The 26768-nt window shown below is 38.5% G+C and overlaps 6 protein-coding genes and 2 pseudogenes across 9 annotated transcripts; 1 reads left to right on the top strand and 7 right to left on the bottom strand.

Moving 5' to 3' along the window:
- Positions 1 to 22: 22 nt before the first annotated feature.
- LOC148171595 (uncharacterized) lies at positions 23 to 8817 on the bottom strand. 4 transcript variants are annotated; one of them, XM_088042002.1, is made up of 14 exons: positions 8508 to 8817; positions 7786 to 8451; positions 7410 to 7742; positions 7186 to 7361; positions 6654 to 7140; positions 6382 to 6498; positions 5412 to 6318; positions 5198 to 5364; positions 4406 to 4573; positions 3764 to 4129; positions 3435 to 3710; positions 769 to 3386; positions 344 to 712; positions 23 to 294 (listed from the first exon to the last, which is right to left on the bottom strand). In XM_088042002.1, the coding sequence occupies exons 1-14, from the start codon at positions 8535 to 8537 to the stop codon at positions 174 to 176; spliced, it is 6801 nt and encodes a 2266-aa protein (XP_087898128.1). In that variant the 5' UTR covers positions 8538 to 8817; the 3' UTR covers positions 23 to 173. The 4 variants fall into 4 exon arrangements, with proteins under 4 accessions (XP_087898128.1, XP_087898129.1, XP_087898132.1 ...); XM_088042003.1 differs by having other exon boundaries at positions 7786 to 8448; XM_088042006.1 differs by lacking the exon at positions 4406 to 4573.
- A 107-nt stretch (positions 8818 to 8924) lies between these two features.
- LOC148171594 (facilitated trehalose transporter Tret1-like) lies at positions 8925 to 10337 on the bottom strand (annotated as a pseudogene).
- Positions 10338 to 10564: 227 nt separating this feature from the next.
- On the bottom strand, positions 10565 to 11987 carry LOC148171593 (facilitated trehalose transporter Tret1-like; annotated as a pseudogene).
- A 3014-nt stretch (positions 11988 to 15001) lies between these two features.
- Positions 15002 to 17111, bottom strand: LOC148171592 (facilitated trehalose transporter Tret1-like). The gene is made up of 2 exons (XM_088042029.1): positions 16432 to 17111; positions 15002 to 16386 (listed from the first exon to the last, which is right to left on the bottom strand). Exons 1-2 carry the CDS (start codon positions 16484 to 16486, stop codon positions 15050 to 15052), a joined length of 1392 nt encoding a protein of 463 aa, XP_087898155.1. The 5' UTR covers positions 16487 to 17111; the 3' UTR covers positions 15002 to 15049.
- Positions 16795 to 18899, bottom strand: LOC148171591 (trehalose transporter 1-like protein). The gene is made up of 7 exons (XM_088042334.1): positions 18888 to 18899; positions 18738 to 18809; positions 18580 to 18688; positions 17200 to 18532; positions 17103 to 17121; positions 17008 to 17032; positions 16795 to 16952 (listed from the first exon to the last, which is right to left on the bottom strand). Exons 1-7 carry the CDS (start codon positions 18897 to 18899, stop codon positions 16795 to 16797), a joined length of 1728 nt encoding a protein of 575 aa, XP_087898460.1.
- A 738-nt stretch (positions 18900 to 19637) lies between these two features.
- Positions 19638 to 21291, top strand: LOC148171590 (facilitated trehalose transporter Tret1-like). The gene is made up of 3 exons (XM_088042333.1): positions 19638 to 19704; positions 19810 to 19920; positions 19967 to 21291. Exons 1-3 carry the CDS (start codon positions 19638 to 19640, stop codon positions 21289 to 21291), a joined length of 1503 nt encoding a protein of 500 aa, XP_087898459.1.
- A 1584-nt stretch (positions 21292 to 22875) lies between these two features.
- Positions 22876 to 24380, bottom strand: LOC148171589 (facilitated trehalose transporter Tret1-like). The gene is made up of 2 exons (XM_088042030.1): positions 24249 to 24380; positions 22876 to 24203 (listed from the first exon to the last, which is right to left on the bottom strand). The coding sequence occupies exons 1-2, from the start codon at positions 24289 to 24291 to the stop codon at positions 22876 to 22878; spliced, it is 1371 nt and encodes a 456-aa protein (XP_087898156.1). The 5' UTR covers positions 24292 to 24380.
- Positions 24381 to 24391: 11 nt separating this feature from the next.
- LOC148171588 (facilitated trehalose transporter Tret1-like) lies at positions 24392 to 26031 on the bottom strand. Its single transcript, XM_088042027.1, has 2 exons — positions 25786 to 26031; positions 24392 to 25739 (listed from the first exon to the last, which is right to left on the bottom strand). The coding sequence occupies exons 1-2, from the start codon at positions 25889 to 25891 to the stop codon at positions 24409 to 24411; spliced, it is 1437 nt and encodes a 478-aa protein (XP_087898153.1). The 5' UTR covers positions 25892 to 26031; the 3' UTR covers positions 24392 to 24408.
- Between the last annotated feature and the right edge of the window lie 737 nt (positions 26032 to 26768).

Here is a 26768-nt window from a genome sequence, read left to right as displayed (position 1 = left end):
GGTGACTTTAATTAACACCACGTTTTTAAAATCGTTTAATAGTGCATAAAAACAAGTTACAAAAGTCACGAAATTAAAACTTATCTAAAATGTAGGACACTTTCTCACTTGAGACAAGGCACACTTTTATCATTCACAAAAAGACTAGAATCCGGAGTGTAAAATACAACCCTTTAGTTTGCATCCAAACCGTACTTGTCCTGAATCAAATTGTACCTATCAATATATTTGCTCAAAATGCTGGGACTAGACAACGTGGAATTGAAAGACTTCAACGCTTCGTTTAGTGGTAACCTAAAACTCCCATCACTCAGCCGAAATTCTGCAAGACGGTGTTACATACCTGTTTTCCGGTCTCACCACATCTCTTTGTTTCTGAAACTCGGAAGGTTCCAATCTTCTCCTCGCCGAAGCTTCGTTACTTTTCGAAGAACTGGGTTTGGGTACCGAGGAGAAAATTCGAAAAACTGGCGATTCTTTGGACGGCGGCGATGATCCGAACCATGGCAGATCGGTTTTTGCTTGGTTTAAGGCACTTTTCGATTCTTTATTTATATTCGATGCGAAGTTCTGACTAGAAACTGGTTGACCAACTTGGAATTGAACCTGTTGATTCATGGCTGCACGTTGCTCAGTTATTCGTTTCCCCGAGTGCCAGCGTCGGACTAAAAACTTCATCCGGCAAAGTGACACGACCATCACAGCAACGCATCTGAAGAAAAAAGAAGAATGAATCGGATTCGTTGAGTGGACACTTTTTGGACTTACTTAAAGCGATTCTGTGGGGGTTTTCGTTGTTTTTTCTTAGGCTCAAAGTTGAACGGGACTTTTTGATATGTTTCTAAAATGGAGATTAAGTAGAGCTTCTGCCAGGCTAAAGCCTTTCGGTAGCTTTCGGATCGCAAGTATTTCGCGAAGAGGTAGTTGGCCCTCGACACTGGATCATCAAATGGGAGATTTTTGCGATCTTCTAAAACTCCGATGCGTTCTTGGAGGGCGGAATTTTCGTACCGAAGTCGCTCAATCACCCCCATCATTTCCCTGTCGTTTTTCACCACTTCATTCAATTCAGCTATTTTCGTTAGAAGTTCCTCCGAGACTCCATCAGACATTTTGGTCTTCTGTTCCAAGTGCTTGATTTTCTTACGATCCTGCTCCATTTCCTCTATTATTCGTTTGTTTTTCGACAATTCCTTCTTCGCCGCGTCTAATTCTGTGGTAATTTTATCCACGGTTTGTTTCAGAGAGTGTTCGTTGCACGTCGCCTCCAATAACTTCGCTTCGAGTTTGGTGAACTCTTGAAGAGTTGTTGCCCGCTCATCGTTGTTCTTTTCGTTGAGTCGACGAACCTCTCGTTTTAATTCGCTGTTCTCGTCTTCTAGATTATTTATCATTTTACTAACTCCTTTGTACTCGTGGTGGAGCTCGGGCAAAGAACTTGACGTCGAGTGTAGATCTGTTAATTTTTGCCCCAAAGAACCCTCTCGGTTTTGAGAACTCAACACTTTGACCAGTTTCTGTTCACTGCTGTCCAGCCGCTTTCTCAGTTCTGAGATTAACATTGCGTCATCGTACTGCTCCGTTTCGCGATGTTGTCTCAAGTTCTCGTATTTTCGTTCCAAGTCATCAAACTTCTTCTCGATTAATTCTTTGTTTTTGACCAACTGTCTGTTGATTGACTTCTGTTTCCTTATAGCAACTTTCAGAGCGTCTATGTCTTCACCATCGAGCGAACCATCACTGACTGCATTAATGAGAGTTGCGTCCAAATACGCGGAATAATCCAATTCTCTCTGAACTTGACCGGCTATATCTTCAATTGATTTTTTATCGGCTCCCAACAGTTGCGCTTTTAAAATGTGAAGTTCTTCGTACAGATCGGAATTCTTCTTCTGTTCCTCCCTCAACCGTCTTCCTAAATCGATGACGTTACCAGTTTCTTGCAACTTATTTTGAATCGTCTCTAAATTAACATGGAGGCTCTTACTATCCGTCTCCATTTGGCGAATGACCTTTTCTTTTTCAATCAGAAGATTCTGGACGTGAACTAACTCTTTACTAACATCTTCGTGTTGTCTCTTCAACTTCGCAATTTCAGCTTCTTTGTTCTTAACAGCTTGATTCGTACTCTCATTGTGAGCATCCATTTCGTCTTGAAGCTTCTTCAGTTCTTCATTTTGAATCTTCAGAGTTTCTTCATGACTCTTCAATTCACTGTCTTTAATCCTGAGTTCGTTCTTCAGATCGGTAATGAGTTTGTGTAAGGATTTCAACTCATTTTCTCTCTCCAAAACGCGGTTTCTTTCTTGATCCAGTTCTTCGCGACACTCTTTCAACTCGTCTTCTCTTTCAGTTAACTCGCAACGCTGAGCCGCCAACTCTAGACGAACATCTTTGAGGCGTTCTTCACTAATTTTCTGCTCCTCTTGGAACGAATCGGTGGCTTTCTTCAAACTAGTTTCAGTTTCTTCCAAATTTACTTGTAGTTGTTCGATTTTAACTTGCAGCTCTTTTAGGCGCTCAAGTCGGTTTTCATAATCTTGAATAAGTTCATTTTTCTCTGTGATAATTTTCTGTAGATCTGTGATTTTGGCCGCGTCGACTTCGTCTTCAAATCGGACGTGCTTCTCCGTGGAATTTGCTTTGGTGGTGGGAACTTGTAAGGAGAAAAATTGGTGGGAAGTACCAACTTTTTCGATAGTGGAAATCTCAGGCTCACTGTCGATGAACATTGTTTTGTCATTTCGTTTCGATCTTACAATCGGTGAAATCTGTAGGCTTTCTGTAGAAACTTTTTCTCGTCGTTCTCTCTCCAAGTTTTCTAAATCAATAATATCGTGGAAAGATATTCCCGACAACCGCAACTTATTCAGAGACTCGACTTCCTTTTTATCCAAATTAAGTGAAGTGAACAACTCCAAATGGCTCTCCGTTTCAGACAATTGAAGTTTGAGTTTCTCAATGTCGTTGTTCTTCTCGGAAATTATATTTTCAACTAAATTCGGTAAAAGCGCCTCTTGATCAACTTTCGATTTGAGTTTCATGTTTTCAGAGCGCAAAAATTCGAGTTGTTCTTGCATCTGAACCACAAGCTCGTCCTCCTTATTAGCGGCAATCTCTCGTTCGCGTTCTTCCAGTCTCTGTTTCGTTTCTTCAATATTCACTTTAAGTTGCGCTATCGTCTTATCTCGTTTACTGATTTTCTCCTCAAGAGCGCCAATGGTGCTCTTAAGATCGTAATTTTGCACCTCCAAAGAAGTGTTGGTCTGTTTCTCGATGTGTTCAGCGCGAATTCTTTGCTCATCCAACCGAATTTGCAAGTTTGAAATCAAAACGAGGTGATCAGAAATTTGTTTCTTCAAAATCTCGCGTTCATTCTGCGACTCCTAAACAGTTGGGAATTAAACTAAATCAACTTCACCATTGTTTCTTACCTCTAGATCATTCTTGAGACCTAAAATTTGGAGTTCCAAATCCCGAATTCTCTTCACTGCTGTATCTTCAGCTCTCGAGTGTCTCATTAACTTTTCTTTTAGTCGCGCCAATTGTTGGAGAGGCACTTCACACTCGCCGTACAGTGAACTATCTTGATGAACAACATCACGGATGGACATGTCTTCACTTGGCGAGCTGCAAGTCGTGGAAACTGTCGAATGTAAGCCTTCCAAGTCTTTAGTTCGCTTATCCAGCGTCGTCTCAAAATCACACAACTGCAACAAGAAAAAAAATCAGAAATTTTATCGATGGAATTAGACAAATTTACGTGATTTTTGATCTGTTGTAGCGCTCCTTCACTTCCTGCGATTTCGCTGCTCAATCTCAAATTCTGTACTTCGCTCTCGAGGTTCCTGACGTACTGATGGAGTCGCTCCACATCCGAAACGTCGCGTGACGGCTCGTCGTTGTTTTGGTGTCTCACAATAACTTCGAGCGTGTTAACGATATCGCGTAGTTCTTCCTCAGCTGTCGTTTTCGTCTTAACTTGCTCCTCTAAATCCCGAATTATATCGCGGAGTTCGAAGATCTTATCCACCGCTTCTTTGCGTTCTTCCTCCACTTCTTTACAACGTCTCTCAGTTTGCTCAATTAATCTGGACATATCGCGCATCTGCTGTTCCAGATGTTCAACCTGGAAGAAAATTTTCTGATTTATTTTCGTTGCGAGACGCACATTTCGACAAACACGAAACTGAAGATGTTGCCAAACATCGAATTGGAGGTAAAGACGGGAATAACTCGCGACTAAAATAAACACCGTCTGTCTCACTTTGGGAGGAGGAAATTTCAAAAAAATCCCTAGTTTGTGACTACAGCTACAAATCTTCAAACTACAGGTGATGTTAATTTGCGCCCTTCCCATGCTTGTTAGTTAAAAATGGTGCTAAAGCTTTACAATGTGACAAACCTCATTAGCTATGCGTTCGTAGTTGACCTTATCCTTGTCTCTGTCCTTCAATTGGTCTTTTAACAAAGTTATTTCCTTGTGCACTTCATCACGTTCTTGTTCGCGCTCGGCGGCTTGGTCCTCCAAAAATCGACAAGTTACTTTGTATTTCTTGTCGGCGGCGTCGATCTGAGCAAAACACGCCAATTACTAGCGACGCTCCAGAAATACAAGAACAAGTCGGAGAAGAAAAAACGCAAACTTCCCATATTTTGCGACAAAAACGACTATTCGTTAGGGCAAAAAATGTGGAAAGTTGGCGAAGAATAACAAGAGTCTTACCATCTTTGAAAATACAGAAGCAACAAACAAATGAATATCAATAGTGAATATGAAAAAGCATCAGAAAAATGTCTTGTTTTATCGGTAAGACGTAGATAACAGATTATCCTAAGCAAATAAAGTTCGGGCCAAACAGTAAACAGTTTCTGGGAAATTGATTTTGTTTTTTTGGTAATTAGTTTTTACAAAACAGGAAGAAATTATAAAAGTATGAAAATAATGCATATTTGTTAAGTAATAATAATAAATAATCTGTTTGAATAATGATATGCGGGCCATTAATTACCTAATGATTTTTCATCAATTTCTTGTGCTTTTAAATACCGCAAAAAATAAAAGCAACGTCACAAATGGACGAAATGAAAGCTAAAAGTGAATAAAATGCAAAGCAACGAAGCCCCATGAATATAAAAACCGGATTTGAACCGTCTTCATTTTTTTCTGGACTCTAATGGAACTCTGACCACAAACCTGTTGCGTGAGATCGTCCTTCTCCCGCTTGGCTTCCTCGACAATTTTGTCCCCAACTCTGGCCAAATCCTCGATCAAACGAACGAGATCCGGGTCCAAACTCCCCCAATTTTCACTAAAACTCCTCATTTTTTCCTGTAGGAGAGCTAAATTTGCCACTGCTTCAGCTACAAAAAGAAATGACTTCCCCAGTAATAAAACAGATAGAACTCACCTAGACCTCGAACGGCTCTCTCCCCATTTTCGCCATAACCCTCTGAAACAATTTCCGTGTGTCCGTTTTCGATGAGTTCGGCGATTTTCTCTCTAGCGTCCAACAGATCGCGCTCTAGGACCTTCTGGCGGTCTAACAGTTCTTCGAGTTGTTTTTCGAGAGCGCCTCTGTCGGCTTCTAGTGATTGCACTATGCTCTTCGCCTCGCTCAACTGCTCGGCTAAGTTGTTCTTAATTTGAGTCTCATTAATCAGTTTTCTAGTCAACGAAGTCATTTCTTTCTCCAAAGAATTTCGTTTGTTGGGAACGTTCGGTTTTTCGTTACTGAAGTTTGTGCTGAGAGTCAGAATGGCGTTGGCGTCAGATTTGAGCTTTTCCAAGCACGAGCCGAGTTCGCTCTTCAGATCGATCGAATCGAGATCGTTTTCAGAAGAATTGTCGATCAAATTGATGAGATCGTTGAAATTCGGAGTTAAGTGGACTCGCTTCACGTTACCTAAACTGTCTCGTGGTGACTCCAACTCTTTCTCGATCTGAGTAAAGTTTTTAGTCACTAATTCTTCCACTAAAGTGTTGTTAAGCTCGTCTTCACACTGAGTGAAATATTTGATAAGTTCCCCGAGTAAGTTTCTCAGCGACAAACTCTGTCTCTTTAAAGCGTCTCGTTCTTTGAGCAACTCCAGTTCTCCTTTACTTAAGCTGTCGGCATCTCTTAAGCTACGTCGGCGGGCTCGTTCCAAAGCCCCGTTCAGAGTCTTCACGTGTTCTTCCTTCAAACGAGCGATTTCTTCCGAGTGTTGTTCATCCAAACGAATGAGCTCCTGTTGGTATTTCTCGGCAAAACGCGCTTTTAACTGGAGGAGTTCTTCAGGCCAGTCGTCATCAACCGTGTCACTTGCAACAAGCCGCTGGAATTACAATTAAGACAATAAATCGAATAAAAAACGAGCAACACCACCACCGACATTTACCTGGATTTGACTTTCAAGTGCAGCGATGATGTCGATTTTAGCTAGAGTGACTTGTTCTTGTAAACGTCGCTCATAGCTTTGCACCACTTCGTCAATTTCGAACTCGCCAGAGTTCGCCTTTAGTCATGCAGGTAGTTAAAGACGGATTAGTACACAAAGACAACACACAAAATATGAGATTTGTTTACAGAGAGAGAAATTGGTACAATCTAGATAAGGTAATGAGGTCCCAATTTCCATCTCTGCAAACTCCGTTAGCACAGATAACTTACAACTTCCTGTTGTGCCGTGGTGGAGATTCTCCCCCGAAGCTGCGTATTCAAGTCATCGATTTCCTCCAAATACTTCCTTTCTAAGCTCCTCAACTTCTCTTCGTGCTCCACGTTAATAACATCGACCCTGTTATCGAAATCCTCCCTCAAAATCTCGAGTTCCGCGTGATATTTGTTCTGGAGCTCATTTTTGATGAGCGCCAAGTCATACTTGAGCACACTTTTAAGTTCGATTTTATTGATTTCACTCTTGAGGCGCTCAAAGTCGTCATCGGTAAGCTCGCTTATGTTAACGTTGTCGAAAATAGAAAGAATCTGACTTAAAGTTTGGTGGAGCTTCGCGATGTCTTTTTTACTATAATCGATTTTGACGTCGCCACCAGGACCGGGCTGTATGAAGGGAAAATCTGAAGATAATTCGGTGTCGGAACAAGAGCTTGAAATGGAGAGTTTGCGGCTTTGTTGACTGAAGACTTCCTCAGAGTAACTGGAAAAATAATTCAAGGAAAGTTGCGACAGTTTGTTTGCATACTTTTTCTCCAAATCCGCGCACTTCTTCTCAAAGTACGTTCTCAATTCCTCCATTTCGTTTGAGTGTTTGGTGTCCAGTTCTTGTTTTAGTTGTATAACATCGTTAGAACCTTCTAAAAGAGTCCTCAATCTTGAAATTTCGGCCTCTTGTTCGAGTTTTAACCGATTAAACTCACTCTACAAAAAAAAAACGATAAAAACGAACAATCTTTTTGTGATGTTCACCTTCAAGTCGCTCATTTCGTCTTCCAACTCTTTTTTTCGTTGATCAAAACGGTCAATAAAAGCCGCTTTAACTTCAGTGAATAAATTAACTTGTGAAGGCTCCAAGACAGCTTCAAATTTTGAGCAAGACTCTTCAAAACCAAAATCAGTCTTCACACATTTGTGTTCTTTGAGCAAATTCGACGTTTCCTCCAGTTGTTCTTGGAGCTGCCCGATTTCGTTTTTAAAGTGTTGTTTCATTTCTTCTCGTGCTAAAATTGACTGCTGGAGAGACGTCGTGAGTTTCTCTATCTGGTCGTCTTTATGAACCAACGCGTTGTGATATTCTACTAACTGGAAGTGGAATTAGTTTGGTTTTTGAAGGAGATTTATTTACCTTATTGTGGCACTCCTCTTGGAACTGTTTGTACTCGGTTGTGCTTGTCCCCAAGCTGGTACTTGATGTGTTACTCACAAGTTCCCGAAATGAATCCAACTCAGTGGTTAGAGCGGCTATCGTAGTGTCTTTCAACGCAATAAGCTCCTCGAAATCGCGCACTCGTTTCGAGATCTCGTCGTTCAAACTGTCGTTCTTACCTAAGTTAAAATTTGCACTTTTTTCATAATTATAACTGTTTAGGAGCTTATCATCTAAATCTATATTTGCGAAAATATCTAGACTCTCTTCCTCAGATTTGAACTGTGAATCATTAAGAATCTCTTCTAAAATACTCCTTGCATTGTTCCTACTCTCCATGTTCACACCATTAAACTTCTCTAAGCCATTCAAACTAATAATACTGCTGCCGTTAAAACTAGAATGAAGGGACGGAGGTTTCGGCTCCTGTGATATCCTCTCGTCTTCTAATGGAAGATTTTGCAGCAACAAAGAAAAATTCCCTGGCAAGTTCACCTCAACTTCTTGCATTGACCTGTCATTCTCAATACTCGAAAAATGCTCGGAAATGGTGCTAGTTTCATCTTTATGGGGCTCCGATAACGGAGGTGTGATCGACAAAGTTAAACTGCTACTGCTACTGTGATCTTCAGGGGCTGGAACCTGCTGGAAGTTCTAAATTTAGAGACACGTACTTTGTTGCTATTTTTAAAAACACTTACCGGGTCAATTGCCGGTGAATTATCTTCCATTTTCACTATAAATCAAACTAAAACTAAAACTAAAAACGGAATATGGTCACACAGAATTATCACAAATGTCAAAATCTGACATTTTCGATTGTTTGTTGTCGTTGCATGACGACTAGATTGATTGGTTTGGCAATTGATTTCGAAAGGAACATTCAAAGTTATTGGAACAGGAAGTTAAAGAACACAATCAGGAAGTAAAAATTGTGAACATAGGAGTTTCAGAACGCGTGTAAATTAAAAGTGTCAACAAAAATTTCAAATATTTCGGTTAGAACTAGTGGCGCCCTCTACTAGCTGTCATTTGCGCCAAGCTGTCACCTCAAAAGCGCCACATTTGAATCTCGTTGAATAAATAAATGAACAGATTTTACAAGAGTTTTATTAATTTCAGTGCTCCAGCAACAACTGGATTTCCTGCAAACTCCTCCCTTTAGTTTCCGGCACTTTAAAAAATACAAAGACACTCCCCAAAACGCAAATTGCAGCGAAAACCCAGAAAGACTGCGCCATTCCGAGCGCTTTCACCAACTGAGGAAAAGAAAGAGTCACAATAAAAGCCCCAGCAAACGAAAAAATTGTCGTCAAACTCAGCGCAATCGACTTAACATTATTGGGAAATAATTCCGCTGTCATGGCCCAGGGTACAATTGCCAAACCCAAATTAAAAACGACAACAAAAAAGACTAAACTGAGAACTGGCAACCAAGAACCAGTTTGTACGTAGACTTGCTTCTCTAGAAGAAAAAAGTATCCACCAAGAAGTATCAAAGACATGGCTGAGCCAACCATTGAGATCAGAAGAAGAACCTTTCGCCCGACTTTATCCGCAAGACCTGCAGCTGCTATTGTCGTAAAGACTTGGATTGTGCCGATGAGCACTGCTGAGAGCTCTGGAGAGAGCGCTGAGCCAGTGGAATGGAAAATTGGCTGCATATAGGCGAGCACTGCGTTGATCCCTGAGAACTGTTGAAGAGTTAACAAGGAAAGCGAAATTAAAAGAGCCCTCCGAGGACTTTTTTTTAAGAACAATTCGAAAACACCTCCTTTTCTTTGATTCAACACTTGAATTGTGTGCGTTAGAGCAAAAGCTTCTTTCTCCACTTCCTCGGGAGCTTTTTTTCTAAGCTTGACCAAGCACTTAATCAATTCATTCTGCTTATTAGCAGCCGCCAAGTAGTGAGGAGACTCTGGAATAAATCTTGGAAATAACACCATGAAAAGAAGCAAAGGAGACGCACAAATTAAGCAAAAATTTGAAACGCAGAAGCAAGGACCAGTAGCGTACGAAAAAAGTATCGGTCATGAAGACGCCCACCATGCACCCTAAAGTGCCGCGATTGTGGTCTTCACAGATCTCAACTAAGTAAAGTGGGAGAACCATAAGAATTCCACCTACACCAACCCCCATCATGAGGCGCCCAATGTAAAAAAGAATCACTGTTTCAGAGAGTGCCATCATTAAGAATGACCCTAAGATAGGACAAGAAAATATTATTAGAGATTTTTTCCGCCCCAGAATATCGGCAATGGGTCCTGCAAAAATAGGACCGACCATTGCACCCAGTGATAAAAGAGCTACAATCCAGGACTCTTCCGATGGTGTTATGGGTTGCCCCAGAGAAGGGGGGTCTATGGTTCCGTTTAGTTTGGGAAGGACTGGAGAGGTCCATGATAAAGCTATGCCACATGTGAAACCCAAGAGATTTGCTGCAAGCGAAAAGGATAAAAAAAATAATTAAATTATGACGACTCACCAACAGTTGCTGATTTGTAAAGAAAAACGTTCAATTTCGTTTGCATAGTTTTATCTTAGGATGCTAACTAATAATCCGCTAGTGTATTATTTTACAACGTTATCTTAATACTGACTGCATTATTTTTAACACTGCACCACTTTAAGTAAATACGCACACGTGTGAGTATTGCAAAAACAAAACGGAATCATTGTACTTTGCAGAAACAAAACACGGTTAATGTTTATCATATAAGTAATTTATTGTTGAAATAAAAAAATAAATAAATTTGGTTTACTTAATACTCCCGCCTAGGAGTTTTTGAATCTCCTGCACACTTTTTCCTTTAGTTTCCGGTACCCAAAACCAGACAACAAAAACCGTTCCAAGACAGCACACCCCGAAAAACCAGAAAGTCACATCCATCCCTAAGAATGTCGATACCGATGGAAATGCCAACTGTATAATAAAACTACCAGACATACAAGTAACCGTTGTAAGAGTTGAAGCAGTGGCTTTAACAGATGTTGGAAATAACTCGGCCATCATGGTCCAAGCAATTGGTCCTATACCAACATTATAAGCTATAATATAAAGTATCAAACTTGTTACCGGAAGCCATGAAATCGTGTCAACTTCAACGCCATAATTTTTTAAAAAGAAGTAAAAGCCTAGTGCGACAAGAGATAAACAACAAAAGATTGATGACAACATGAGGAGGAATCTTCGCCCTAAAATATCGACAACTGATGAAGTAAGTATTGTGATCAAGACTTGGATGGCTCCTACAACTATCACAGAAACTTCCGGACTAATACCGGCGCCCGCATCTTCAAAAATCGGCTGCATATAAGAAATAACAGCTGTAATTCCAGATAGTTGCTGAAGTGTGATAAGTCCTAAGCTGATTATCAGCCCTCGTCGCAGTCCTTGAACTTGGAACAAATCTCGGATTCCACTTTTATTGGTACGGAGTTCCTCTACGGTTTGTCTTACTTTAAAAATTTCTTCTTCAATTTCTTGCATGACTTTGTGCGGTCGCAATCTGACTATACTTCTCTTCATGTTTATATGATCATTGATGGAAGCAAGAAACTGAGGACTCTCCGGAGCTAGAAATGAGAACAACACCACGAAGACCACTGGTGGAATCAAAGAGACTAAACAAAAGTTTTGGAGGCTCAGAACCGGACCAACGGCGTAAGTGAATAAAACCCCTAAACCTAAAAAAACGTGCACAGTAAGACACCACGATTGAAGTCTTCGGCGATTTCCGATAGGTAAGTTGGAAGAGCGGTAAAGATACTACCTGTGCCGAGCCCTAGAATAAATCTTGCGAGAAAGAAGAAATCGACGGTTTTTGAAAACGCCAGCATAAGGAACGATGTAATAAACGGGATACTTAAAATTAAGAGTCCTTTCTTACGTCCGAGTTTATCAAGAAGGAGAGTAACAAGTAGAGGGCCTAAAATCGCACCAAGAGGTGTGAAACCAGCGATCCATGATTGCTCTAGAACTGTAGCTGGACGACCCAGAGGATTTTCAGTGGTGTTGCTACTGAGCTTCGGTAACATGGGGGAAGTCCACGCAAAGGCGCTCCCGGCAGAAAATCCCAATAAATTACCTAAAAAAATCAATAAGTTGGGGAATATCAACGAGGATTCTTACCTAGGACTGCATACAAATACACAACGAAGCTTTTCAGTATAAGCAGCATCTTAGATAAGACAGAATTTCGTTTCTTTAAATGGTGTACTAAATTACTCTCAAGTATTTAATAAATTAACAAATGTGTAACTGGTGATAATGACAATCATTCACAAAGGCTGTGATAGCGTCCGCACAAAAGAACAAAAAGAGTTTAAAAATTGTGTAATTATTTAATCTAAAGAAATTTATACAGAGATTTACAGTGAGTCGCCAGTTGTATTAGATGACGACTGAGACAAACCCAGATTTGGTATCTACGGAAAATTCTGCAAACACTGATGTATAATAACTCAAGTTTATTCGAAAAAATAAGCGAGATGTCGATATCAGAAGTTTGGCATAGTTTTAGTCATGAATTTTTGCAAAAATTTGCAAATTTCGACTTTTGAAAAATCTATAAACTTTTTCTTATGTAAAAAATCGCGAGAAAAACGATGGCGCAAACCGCATCTTAATATCTGAAATAGTTTCCGAGATATCGAGCACGAATTGTTTTGAACCTTCAAGGCCCTCTGGCGACAACCCAAAAATTCAAACGTCCACAACTCAGTTATTTGTTGACGACAAGTGAAAATACTTATGTTTTTGGATTCAGCGTGACATTCTGCGTAAAATGAGCCCAGATTTGTTGAGTTTGCTGAATAAATGAATGAGGCATTGGCCAAAAACTGTTTTGAAGACGTCATTTTAAGGTGATTTTCAATCAATGTTTTCAAAATTAAAACGACGTTGAATAGCTTTGATTTATACATCAGTCGAAAGAGGAGCTCGAAATCTATCTCCTGGCCTAATTTGAGATCAATCGGACTAATAGTTTACGAGTTATGACCAATATTAAAAAAATTTAAAAATTTTTATCGATTGAGTCGGATTTTTTTTTCTCGAAAAATCGACTATTGAATTTTCGGCTTTTGAGAACATTTTCTAACGTAAAATGAGCCGAGAAAAAGAATGGCGCAAACCGCATCTCAATATCTCAAATAGTTTCCGAGACATTTAACTTTAAAAATTACGAAAAATTAGAAAAAATGAAAATCTACTTTCCGAAACTTTGATCGGCCATACCTCAGTTATTTGTTGTCGGATCTGAATTTAAATCACAGATTTGGAATCTGCGCAAAATTCTGCGTACACTGATGTATAATAACTTAAGATTACTCGAAAAAATAAGCGAAATATCGATATCAGAAATTTGGCATGGTTTTAGTCGTGAATTTTTGCGAAAATTTGCAAATTTCGACTGTAGAAAAATGAAAGAACTTTTTCTTATGTAAAAAATCGCGAGAAAAACGATGGCGCAAACCGCATCTCAATATCTGAAATAGTTTCCGAGATATCGAGCACGAATTGTTTTGAACCTTCAAAAATTTGGCCCTCTGGCGACAACCCAAAAATTCAAACGACCATAACTCAGTTATTTGTTGACGAAAATTGAAAATGCTCATGTTTTTGGATTCAGCGTGACATTCTGCGTAAAACGAGTCCAGATTTGTTGAGTTTGCTTAATAAATGAACGAGGCATTGGCCAAAAACTGTTTTGAAGACGTCATTTTAAGGTGATTTTTAATCAATGTTTTCAAAATTAAAACGATGTTGAATAGCTTTGAATTATACATCAGTCGAAAGAGGAGCTTGAAATCTATCTCCTGGCCAAATTTGAGATCAATTGGACTAATAGTTTACGAGTTATGACCAATATTAAAAAAAATTAAAAATTTTTATCGATTGAGTCGGATTTTTTTTTCTCGAAAAATCGACTATTGAATTTTAGGCTTTTGAGAACATTTTCTAACGTAAAATGAGCCGAGAAAAAGAATGGCGCAAACCGCATCTCAATATCTCAAATAGTTTCCGAGATATTTAACTTTAAAAATTACGAAAAATGAGAAAAAATTAAAATCTACTTTCCGAAACTTTGATCGGCCATACCTCAGTTATTTGTTGTCGGATCTGAATTTAAATCACAGATTTGGAATCTGCGCAAAATTCTGCGTACACTGATGTATAATAACTTAAGATTACTCGAAAAAATAAGCGAAATATCGATATCAGAAATTTGGCATGGTTTTAGTCGTGAATTTTTGCGAAAATTTGCAAATTTCGACTGTAGAAAAATGAAAGAACTTTTTCTTGTGTAAAAAATCGCGAGAAAAACGATGGCGCAAACCGCATCTTAATATCTGAAATAGTTTCCGAGATATCGAGCACGAATTGTTTTGAACCTTCAAAAATTAGGCCCTCTGGCGACAACCCAAAAATTCAAACGACCATAACTCAGTTATTTGTTGACGAAAATTGAAAATGCTCATGTTTTTGGATTCAGCGTGACATTCTGCGTAAAACGAGTCCAGATTTGTTGAGTTTGCTTAATAAATGAACGAGGCATTGGCCAAAAACTGTTTTGAAGACGTCATTTTAAGGTGATTTTCAATCAATGTTTTTAAAATTAAAACGAGGTTGAGAAGCTTTGAATTATACATGAGTCGAAAGAGGAGCTTGAAATCTATCTCCTGGCCTAATTTGAGATCAATCGGACTAATAGTTTACGAGTTATGACCAATATTAAAAAAATTTAAAAATTTTTATCGATTGAGTCGGATTTTTTTTTCTCGAAAAATCGATTATTGAATTTTAGGCTTTTGAGAACATTTTCTAACGTAAAATGAGCCGAGAAAAAGAATGGCGCAAACCGCATCTCAATATCTCAAATAGTTTCCGAGATATTTAACTTTAAAAATTACGAAAAATGAGAAAAAATGAAAATCTACTTTCCGAAACTTTGATCGGCCATACCTCAGTTATTTGTTGTCGGATCTGAATTTAAATTTCAGATTTGGAATCTGCGCAAAATTCAGCGTACACTGATATATAATAACTTAAGTTTATTCGAAAAAATAAGCGAAATATCGATATCAGAAATTCGGCATAGTTTTAGTCGTGAATTTTTGCATTTTGCAAAATTGTTACATCCCTTTAGCTTCAGAACCACTGACTCTTTGCGGAAACGAAACACGGTTAATATTAATTTACCAGGTCATTTATTGTATAAATTAAAGAAATAAATTAATTTTATTTACAATTCCCTCGTAGGAGCTCCTGAATCTCTATCAGACTCTTTCCCTTAGTTTCCGGTACGCACAACCAAACAACAACAGCTGTTCCAAGACAGGACATCCCGAAAAACCAGAAAGTCAAATCCAACCCAAAGAATGTCGACAATGAAGGAAAACACAACATTATAATAAAATTACCGGTCATACTAGTAATTGCAGTAAGAGTTGAAGCTGTGGCTTTAACAGTTGATGGAAACAACTCGGCCATCAGAGTCCAAGGAAGAGGTCCCAAGCCAATATTAAACGCTACAATATAAAGGATCAAACTTGATACCGGAAGCCACGAAATCCGGTCAGTGTCAAGACTATGATTCTTCAAGAAGAAGTAGAGTCCTAGCACGACAAGAGATATACAACAAAAAATTGATGATACTACAAAAAGAAGTTTGCGACCCAAAATATCGACAACTGATGATGTCAATATTGTAATAACCACTTGGATTGTTCCTACAATTATCACGGAGAGTTCTGGACTAATTCCGGAGCCGGCATCTTCAAAAATCGGTTGCATGTATGAAATGACAGCTGTGATTCCAGCAAGTTGTTGCATCGTGATAAGTCCTAAGCTGATTACCAGCCCTCGTCGCAACTCTTGAACTTGAAATAAGTCCCGAATTCCGTTTTGATTCGTACGAAGTTCTTCCACGGTTTTTTTTACAATAGAAATTTCCTCTTCGATTTCTTGTACGGTTTTGTGTCGTCTCAGTCTGACGATGCTTCTCTTCATGTTAGTGTGATCTTTGATTGAAGCAAGAAACTGAGGGCTCTCAGGAGCTAGAAGTGAGAACAACACAACGAAGACCACTACTGGAATCAACGAGACTAGACAAAAGTTTTGGACGCTCAGAACCGGACCGATTGCGTAAGTAAATAAAATACCTGAAGCTATGAAGACACTCATCATGCATAATAACACACCGCGGTTGTAATCTTCTGCGATTTCCACCAGGTAAGTTGGAAGGGCTGTAAAGACACTACCAGTGCCGAGCCCGAGGATAAATCTAGCAAGAAAGAAGACAAAGATGGTTTTAGAGAACGCCAACATTAGTAACGATGTAATGAATGGAATGCCTAAAATTAGAAGTGCTTTTTTACGTCCGAGTTTGTCAATAATGGGAGTGAAAAGCAGAGGGCCTAAAATTGCACCGAGAGAAATACAACCAGCGATCCATGATTGCTCCAGAACTGTAGCCGGACGACCAAGAGGATTTTCAGGGCTGTTGGTGCTCAGCTTCGGCAACATCGAGGAAGTCCAGGAAAAGGCGATTCCGGCGGAAAATCCCAATAAATCGCCTGGGAAAAATCAATAACTTGCGAAATACTAACAAAAGTTCTTACCAATGACTGCGGATAAATACACAAGAAAGTTTTTCTTTACAAGCTGCATCTTCATGAAGACTTTCTTTTCTTTAATTGTTTCACAAAATTACCCGCAAGAATTTGTTAGCAAAATTATTATCTTATTAGCTTAGCAAATATGTATAACTGTCTAGCACTCCGCGAATAGAAAACGGAAGACACAATCAGTCACAATGGCTATGATAGCGTCTGCACAAAAGAACAATAAGTTTAGACGATTACAATAATTCTGTAATTGTTTATTGTAAAGAAATTTATACAGAGATTTACAATGAGCCGTCATTTGCTTTAGTTAATATTGGTCAAAGAATTGTTAAAGAAAATGAAGTGGTCTAAATGTAATCAATGCAAATGAATTAAATTTACCTTTTTTTTAATTTCTTTTTGCAGTCTTAATAGTTTACAATAGTCGCATTTTTTTATCATAAAAGTATTCCATACAAGGTTTTTTATACAATGAAAGCATGAGTTAGACACATTGCACTCTTTTTGAACAAATCCTCATCACAATATTTATTTAAAAATCCAATTTACAAGATTCCTTTCTTTAAAAACCTTTGATAAGTGTAAAGAGTTCTGTCTAAATTGTTGACTTAAGTTAAGCCGTCTTTATTTGAAGGCGACAATCCTCAACACGTCAGTTTTTACACTTGATAAGAATCTCCAGTGCTACAAATCTTATATAAGGTAACACCTCAATAATATTCATTTTTTTACTTTTAATTTATTTAATAAAAAATTAATTACATGTTTAATTTACCACCTCCCAGAAGCTCCTGAATCTCCTGCAAAGTCCTCCCTTTCGTTTCCGGTAAAAACCACCAAATCCCGACCGCATCAATTAAACACACACTTGCAAAAATCCCGAAGGTCACATCCATCCCTACATAAGTTGACAATAAGGGAAAACAAAATAAAATTACAAATCCAATCGCCATGGACGTACTCGCAGCAAGAAGTGAAGCTGTCGCTTTAACATCTAAAGGAAACATTTCCGCCATCACAGTCCACGGAAGCGGCGCCATTCCAATATTAAACACTATAATAAAAACAATCAGACTGCTAACAGGAAGCCAGGAAAGGCTCCCAACGTCAAACTCCTGGTTCTTGAGGAAGAAATAAGCTCCCAGAACGATCAGGGATAAGCTTGAACCAACAGCTGAGATCAAGAAGAGAATTTTGCGACCGACAATATCAACAAACGAAGATGTTAACGCTAAGACGATAACTTGGACTATTCCTACAATAATCGCGGATAATTCCGAACTTAAATTAGTGTTTGCTTCGTCGAAAATCAGTTGCATGTATGTAAGAACGGCGTTGCTACCAGCACACTGTTGCATGGCGACAAGTCCGAGGGTAATGAATAGAGCGCGTCGCAAAACTTTGAGTTTGAACAAATCCTTGATACCGCCTTGGTTTCTCCGGAGTTCCTCCACAGTTTTAATGATCTCTATCATCTCCGCTTCGATCGCTTGAGGAGTTTTATTGTGTCTAAGTTTAACGAGACTCTTCTTCAAGTTAGGATGGTCGTTAATATAGGCAAAGAACTGGGGACTTTCTGGTAAGAAGAATAAACACAAAGGAATAAAAATTACAAGAGGGATTAACGAAAGGAGAGAATAGTTCTGTATGCTTACAAAAGGGCCAACGGAGTACGTGAAAACGATTCCGATTGATATCAACACGCTCATCATGCAAGTCAAAATGCCACGGTTGTGAGTTTCCGCGATTTCTGCCAAGTAGATTGGGAGAGACGTGAAGGTACCACCGGCAGAGAGGCCCATTATAAATCTAGCGATGAAGAACAGGAGGATGGTTTTGGAGAAGGCCACCATGAGTAGAGACACAATAAACGGGACACTTAAATACAGAAGCACTTTTTTGCGTCCATGTCTGTCTATAAAGAGAGTAATCAGAGGACCGAATATTGCGCCAAAAATTGTAAAACCACTAATCCATGATTGCTCAAAGACTGTTATTGTACGTCCTAGAGGATTGTCCGAGGAACCAATTAGTTTAGGTAGGACTGACGACGGCCAGGTGAAACACAGTCCAGTAGAAAAAGCCAATAAAGTACCTATTCAATAAAAAAATGAAACAAATAAGCGTACAATTCGGACTTACTTATTAGGGCCGGTAAGTACACGGCGAGGTTTATTTCTACACGCAAAATACGCATGGTAGATACAGCCTTGATGGTAGCTTGAGAGCGATATTTCTTAATCAGTTGTTGCTACTTGTTTCAGTGTTCTTGTTTAAATAAATTACAGGTAATAAAAAACCTGATTAGCTTTATTGCTGCAGATTTGGCTTAGCAAATAATACAACGTTACCGGGTTACTGGTGAGAGTCTTCTAAAGTGTGTAGGTTTTAGTGGAATTACTTCTTTTTTTTTATTGATTCTGAAGCCATTCAAGCGTGTGAAATTATACCGCAGATGACATTATTATTTTCACTTTTTTATCTTTTACTTTTGAGTAAATGAAGAGGTAAATTAAAGAATATAGTGTATTGATGGTTGCATCTTAAACCATTATTACGGAATGAAAATATGGAATAATTAGAATTAAAAATGAATTAAAACAACTAGAATATTGAAAAATTATTTTTATTATTGATTACATTTTTAAATAATTAAAAATTACACAAAACTTTTACAGAAAATTAAAGAACTTGAATAATCTTTATCAATCTTGGAATTGCCTTAGTAAATCCAACGATTCCAAAGAATATTAAAAAATCTTCATCTAAATATTCCAAAAAATAAAAAAAGCTTTATTTTATAAAATTAACTCCTAGAAAATCTTGAGATTGTAAAATAAATCAGAATATTTTAGAAAACTCTAAAAAAAGAATCCTAGAGTGCCCTAAACAATCCTAAAAAGAATATAAAAATATCTGCAAAACCTAAATAGTTGAAACCCTAAAAACCAAAAATAAAAAAAAAATAGAAAAGCTTGAAGTCAAAAAACAAAGAAAGAAAAACATTATTTAAAGAAGATAAAATAAAAACTAAATCAAAGCGTTTTCTGATTAATTATTTAAAGATTTCAAATATTTGAAAATAATATTTCGACTTACTTTTCATTTTCTCCACTTCTTGCAAACTCACATTTTTCGATTTCACACCAAAATCTAAAAGTCATCTACGTGTTCGTTTTGAAACTGTTTAACCTCTTTTAATGTCACCAATTCTAATCTTCAGGCATCTCTTAAGCCGCTTCTATTTACTCGAGTTACACAACAATGGTCTGTCTAGAAAACATAAATCAATATGACATTTTTTCCTTTGACAAACACTACCTCCTTAACACTGTGTTAATGTGTTATGCTCTATTATGGACGGCAAACAAGACAATTTACCACTTGAAGAAGTAATTTACAAACCCACAACCCAAAACCATGCCGTTCTCAAGCCAGAATCCAAGTCTACAAATTTCTTTCTTTTATTCGCGGCAGCAGTTGGTAAGTACCATTGTGGTTTACCTTCTGGTTATTTTAATTTCAACAGCAAACTTAAATGGGTTTACTACTGGTATCGTCTTGGGGTGGACCTCCCCAGTCCTTCCTAAACTTGCCGTAATTGAAGACAATCCGCTAGGACGAGCGATAACACATTCTGAAGAAAGTTGGATAGCTGGGTTACCAAATTTTGGTGGTATTTTTGGTCCTCTTCTTGCCGGGTACTGTTCTGAGAAGTTGGGTCGTAAAAAAACACTTCTTCTGTTTACGTTTGTCATGATGATTGCGCTTCTTGGTAGCGCCTACGCTAACACATTACTGGTCCTCTACATCTGTCGATTGATGATCGGGTCAGGAGTCGCGAGTTCTTTCACTGTGTTACCAATCTACATTGCGGAGATCGCTGAAAACCACAATCGGGGTACTCTTGGATGCTTCCTTGGTCTGTTTATATGCTCAGGACTTCTTTTTGCGTTTTCCATTGGTCCATTTGTGACCATCCGTAATTTCTGTCTTATCTCTGCACTTCCGTCTCTAATTTTCTTCCCACTTTTTGCATTTCTTATTCCAGAGAGTCCCTATTTTTTAGCGTCAGTGAATAAAGACGAAGAAGTGAAAGCGAGTCTTGCGAAACTCAGAAACAAATCACCTGAAGATCTCCAGAGAGAGTACCTGGAAATTAGTAAAACAGTGTTGGAAGAGAGTAAAAATAAAAGTGGGATTACAGATATTTTCAAACAGAGACCTCTTCGGAAAGGTTTGGTGATAACACTAGGAACAATTATCTTGCAACAATTCGCTGGTATCAACGTCGTTCTTTCGTACATGCAAAACATCTTTAACGCCACTGGAAGTGGTTTCGCTCCGGAAATCTCTACCATCATCATTGGGGTGATTCAAGTTTTCGCTGCAGTTCTCACATCGTTCCTTGTCGACAAATTAGGAAGAAGGTTTCTGCTTCTCACGTCAGTAATCGGATCTGGTCTATCTCTAGCTCTTTTAGGCTTGTACTTCTACCTCAAAAACCACAATTTTACAGTGGATGCGATTTCCTGGCTACCAGTCACCAGTCTTATTTGTTATATTGTAAGTTTTAACATAGGATTGGGACCTGTCCCTTGGGCTATCATGGGAGAGCTCTTTCCTTCAAATGTTAGATCAGTGGCGGCCACCTTAACGAATATCACGTGTTCTGGAAGCGCATTTGGGATCACTTTTGTGTTTCCGATGATGTCTGTGATGTTGGGGATGGCGAACTCTTTCTGGTTGTTTTCCCTAGTTTGTGGCGCAGGAATGGTGTTTATTTATAGTGTTTTACCAGAGACGAAAGGGAAAAGTTTGCAGGAGATCCAGAGGCTGTTGGGCGGAAAGTAAAATCAAAGAACGATGACAAGTTTTAACTCCATTGTTTGATAATGAAGAATAGAAGAATTCCTCTGTTTTTACATGTCTTAAGTTAATTTCAGTCTTGGAAACTGAGCGAAAGTTTAGTAGCATTTGAATGTTGAACTGTTTTACAAAGTTAAATTACTTAAATAAATGGCGATGTTTTAACTTTGTACTTTTTGAAATGTAAGATTTTAAGCAACACAGGTGCGAGAAAAATATAGGCACAAACCGCATCTTTCTATCTGTCGTAGTGCCAGAGATATCGAGCACTAAATATTCCGGAACTTCAAAATTTTTTCTTCTGCTGACAACGCAAAACTTCCATAGCTTCTAATTTGGTTATTTAAACGAACACCAATAAGGTCTTCAGAGGGTCTTTTCGGTCATTTGTAACGCTTTTTGGTCATCTCCAACAAACTGATAAGATTGAGTTATGCATCATTCGGAAGAGTACCATGAGATCTACCAACTGGCCAAACTTCAGATCTATGCGGCAAATAGTTTGCGCGAGACAGTCAAAAATACAAAAAATGAACAATTTTCATTATTTCATTGAGATTTTTTTCTCAAAAAAATTGACCATTGAATTTTAAACATTTGAGAGCTGATTCTAAACAACAAAAGCGCGAGAAAAACGATGCCGAAAATCGCATCTTTTTATCTTTCTTAGTTTTGATGCTATGGAGCGTTAAAACGGCTCGAAACTGAAAATTTACTATCCGAAACTTTAATTTCTTCTAATTCTGTTATTTGTAGATGTATATTAAAAATTCGGACTGTTTTGGATTTTGCATAAAATTATGCGTAAAATGAGCACCAATAACTTAAGTTTGCTGCACAAATAAGCGAGATATCGACCGACTTAGAATACCCGATTCTAATCAGAAAAGGTGTGTGAAAAACAATACGCAAACCGCATTTTTTTATCTGTTTCAGTTTCGGAGAAATGAAGCACCGAACATTTCGAAATACAGAATATTGATTATGGATTTACGTGCCTACATTTGTATTTGTTTATTTACAGCTCTCCAGAAAAAACTTTTGATTACATATCCTACCTCCTACACAATGGAAAGTGTTCTTACGCCAACTCAAATGAGTATTACTCTTTATCAGATTTAACTGTTAAAAAAACAAAGACGCTCATGACAAATTGACGTAATTTCGAAGTCAAGCATTGTCACATTTGTTGCACAATTAGATTTATTTATATTTAATGATTATGATACAAAAGACGAACTTCTTTTAGAACTTCTCGCCACAGCTCGTCCTGATCTACTTCTTCCAATTGGCCTATCAGCTCCTCCAACGTTAGACCCAAATCCGAATTTGATGGATCCCCGTGGAATTTTTCAATAATAATTTTCACGTCCTTTGGTGTCATTTTTTTATTCACCGATAATTTCGTGTAAATGTAATACGCCAAAGCTTGAATTCGACATGTCGTCAGTATAACTAAACTGTCTTTATTGCCTTTATTAATAATTTGGACCAAGTGCATGTTTTCAAATTGTGACATTTTGACAAACGCGAAATAAAACACAATTCCGTTTGTTAACGCTAATTTATTCAGTAGTCGAGAATTACTTGGATGTCGTGTAAACTTTTGCCTTTGGTTTCTGGAACGACCTTCCACACGAAGAAAATCCCAGAAAGACACGAAATTGCAAACAACCAAAAAGAAAATGCCATACCGATCAACTCTGATAAATTAGGGAAGAAGAGAGTGAGGACAAAAGCTAAAAATAAACAGATAAAAGTGGTTAAAGTGGCAGCGTAGTTGCGGAAATGTGGAGGAAACAACTCGCCGATTAACGCCCACGTTACCGGGCCTAACCCTGCCATAAACAACACGACGTAAAAAATTAAACAGCAAATTGGTAACCAAAAAAGAAGTGAAGCAATTTCGTCGAATCCGTTAGTCTTCAGAAAAAAGAAGACACCAAGAAGCGTGTGAGAAATAACACCTCCAATGAGAGAAGTCAACAGAAGGACTTTACGACCTAATCGATCAACGAGTTGCGACGTGGTTAAATTAGCAAGAAGTTGCAAGCTCCCTACGACCATTGGAGGTATCTCTGGTGGTATCTCAGACCCAGCAGCATTGAAAATTGGTTGCATGTACGACACGATAACTGTGATTCCAGAAAACTGTTGGAAGAACATAAGACCGGAACCTATAAGAAGTCCCCTTTTGATAGCCTTGGATTTGATGGCTTCGACGAACGAAAGTTGGTTTTCGTTGGAAAGTTCAACGTTTCTTCGCATTTCTTCGAGTTCCTTGTCAATGAATTTTCTCCGAAGCTTGGTTAAGGCCGATTTTGCTTCTTCGTCTTTGTTGACCATTAATAAATAGTACGGGCTCTCCGGAGTTGCGAGTCCGAACGCTAAGACGAAGAGAGCTGTCGGGACGAGAACTAAAAGACAGAGGACCTGGACGGACACGTATGGACCTACTAGAAAACTCAGTAAGGTCCCAATGGTGCACATCATGCTCAGGAAGGTTCCCAAACTTCCTCTGTTGGTGTCTTCAGCGATTTCACCCACGTACATGGGAACTATCGAGTAGATACAACCGAAAGCTAAACCCAGGATAAATCTACTGAGATAAAAAAGATTTATATTGGTGGAGAAGGCTAGAATTAGATGAGCGACAGAAATTGGAAACGCCAACAAAAGCAGTGTCTTTTTCCGTCCGATTCTGTCCACAACGAGGGCTCCAAGAAACGGTCCAATTGCCGCTCCAGCACTGACGATGGAAGTCAACCAGGATTCTTCAAAAGGTGTTATAGCATATCCAAAAGGGTTGGAACCTAAGTCATCTTTATTGTTAAGCTTCGGAAGAACGGGAGAGGTCCAACCGTAGCCAATTCCAGAAATAAACGACAATATATTTGCTGAAAATTACATTGAAACAGAATTTTTTTCTTTTTCAAACTTACCAAAAATCACAGCTCGGTACAGTGCCCAGTTGACCTTCCCCATCGTGGCCGACAATGAACTGCGATTATTTCGACAATCAAACAAAGATAAAGTTAAATTCTTAAAATAAGAGGGATTTAGAGGTCGCCGAAACAATGAGAATCAAACAAAGTATGAGATTTATTTACGACTTTCAGTTAACAAATCTTGAATTTGTTGAACACTTTTGCCTTTAGTCTCTGGGACCAGAAAGTAGATGAACACACACCCGGCGAAGGAGATCGAAGAGAACATAAAGAAACACTTGGCCATACCGAGAGTTGATGATAAAAAGGGAAAAATCACAGTGACAATAAACATGACCATGAAGCAAGCAAAACTGACGATGGTAGCAGCCACTGGTTTGACGTTCGAAGTGAAGAGCTCGGCCATCACGACCCAAGGAACTGGGCCTATGCCCACACCAAACGACACCACGAAGATGGCAATGCTCAGAATTGGCAGCCACGAAAACGATTCAACTGGAAACTGGTTGGATTTTAGTTGGAAGTAGACACCTAGAGTTGCCAGAGTCAGAAAGATTCCGGAGGAGGAGCCAAGAAGAAGAGCTCTGCGACCGGCGCGGTCGACAATAATAGACGACAAGATGGTGCCGAGTAACTGGAAGCTTCCGACAATCATCACACAAAACTCCGGCTTCAGTTTAACATTAGCGGCTTCGAAAATAGCCTGCAGATATGAGAGAATAGCGCCGTATCCAACGCCTTGTTGCAACATGCTAAGACCTAAAGAAATAACCAAGCCGCGTCGCAGATGAGGAATTTTAAACAAATCGCTCATCTTAGTGGAAGTTTGAGTCTTTTGGGCATTTTCCAGAAGGTTATCATACTCCGCGTTGATCTCTTCCGCTGTTTTGTTCCTCAATTTAATAAGACTTGCCGATAACTTCTTCTCCTCATTGGTAGATGCTAGAAACGATGGAGTTTCCGGACTCAAGCAGTAGAAACACACGACAAAAATGACAAGAGGACAAATACAAACAAGCGAGAAGTTACAAATGGTAAGATAGGGACCAACAATGAGAGCAAAATTCAGACCAACAGCTACGAAAATCGCCATCGAGCACCCTAACGCTCCCCTATTATGATTCTCTGAGATTTCCGCAAAAAACACGGAAAGTGTGGGGTAAGCACTACCCAAAGAAACCCCAGCTAAGAATCTCGCAACGTAAAACCAAAAAATCGTTTTCGCAAAAACCGTTATCGCGAAAGAAAAAATCAAAAGAAATGCGATAATAAGAAGCGCTCCTTTGCGTCCAATAACATTGGCGATTTTCCCAGCTCCTAGAGGACCCAACGCGGAACCCAGCGGTGTTAACCCAGCGATCCACGCAACTTCTGAAGGAGTGATGGGGCGTCCAAACGGATTATCTGTGCTTTTCTCACTGAGTTTTGGCAGGACTGGTGTGACCCACACTCCGGAGAATCCCACAGCGAAGCTGAGTAAATTAGCTAGAAGAGAAGTTTGAAATGGTAAATTATTGGGATGTTGTCTCACCTATAGCAGCGATCAAAAAGAAATAAGCATTGAATCGTTTTGGTGGAGGTTCTGTTTTTTTGACGGATTGGAAATCCTGTAAAGGAATTTCTTCGTCTTGGTGCATGTTGAGCGGCGCTCATGAGTTGACTAGATTCTTATCTAAATAGGATTTGTTATCATTTGAATGAAATGCATTTAATTAGAGTTTGTCCTTCGGAGCTATCTTGACGAGTTGCACTATTGTTTGAACAAAAAGTGCTTCTGCACACTCATAATGCGACTGTTTTTGAACTCTGCGTTTATTAATGTTAATAAATAAGATATTAGCATTGATTTTAAAAAGGATTCAGTTTATGGTTATTAAATCTGGGTCACAGTTTATCATTACTTAAATGAAATTTCTACATATTATTTGTTAATTTAGCAATAAATTAATGGTGATGCAGTTATTGCAGTTAACTGTGTCGCTGGAGTTAATTTGCAGGAGCCTCTTGGACGCAAAATGAAAGAACTGTAATGTGTAAACGCTGATTGCGTGTTCTAATTTATACATAAACGTGAGTATTGAACAATGATGCAAATTAAAATTACCTTAATGGATATTTTTGGGTTATAAAGTTTTTGTTTTTTTTTGTCGTAATTTCGGAGATATTGAGCGTTGAAAGTTTTTAAAATAAAAATCAACTATTCGAAATTTTAATCGGCTATAACTCAGTTATTTGTTGTCCTATGTAATTTTTTACCCAAAATTTGGATTCTGCATGAAATTCTACGTAAAATGAGTATCATATAATTTTCGTATAATAGTAAAATTAGTTCATCGATTAAATTAACTTTCCTATTTTTTATGTATGTTTTATGGTACAAAGCGCGAACTTCCCGCACATCTCAGGTTATGGCTATTAAATCTGGGTCACAGTTTATCATTATTAAAATTAAATTTCTACATATTTGTTATACTCATAATTATAATTAACAGTAATTAATGTAGCAGTGACGCA

Source organism: Gnatocerus cornutus, chromosome 7 (assembly GCF_029298725.1).
Source record: "Gnatocerus cornutus isolate USDA-ARS CGAHR chromosome 7, icGnaCorn1.1, whole genome shotgun sequence".
Lineage (NCBI taxonomy): Eukaryota > Metazoa > Arthropoda > Insecta > Coleoptera > Tenebrionidae > Gnatocerus > Gnatocerus cornutus.
This window is presented reverse-complemented; position numbering and strand designations above follow the sequence as displayed.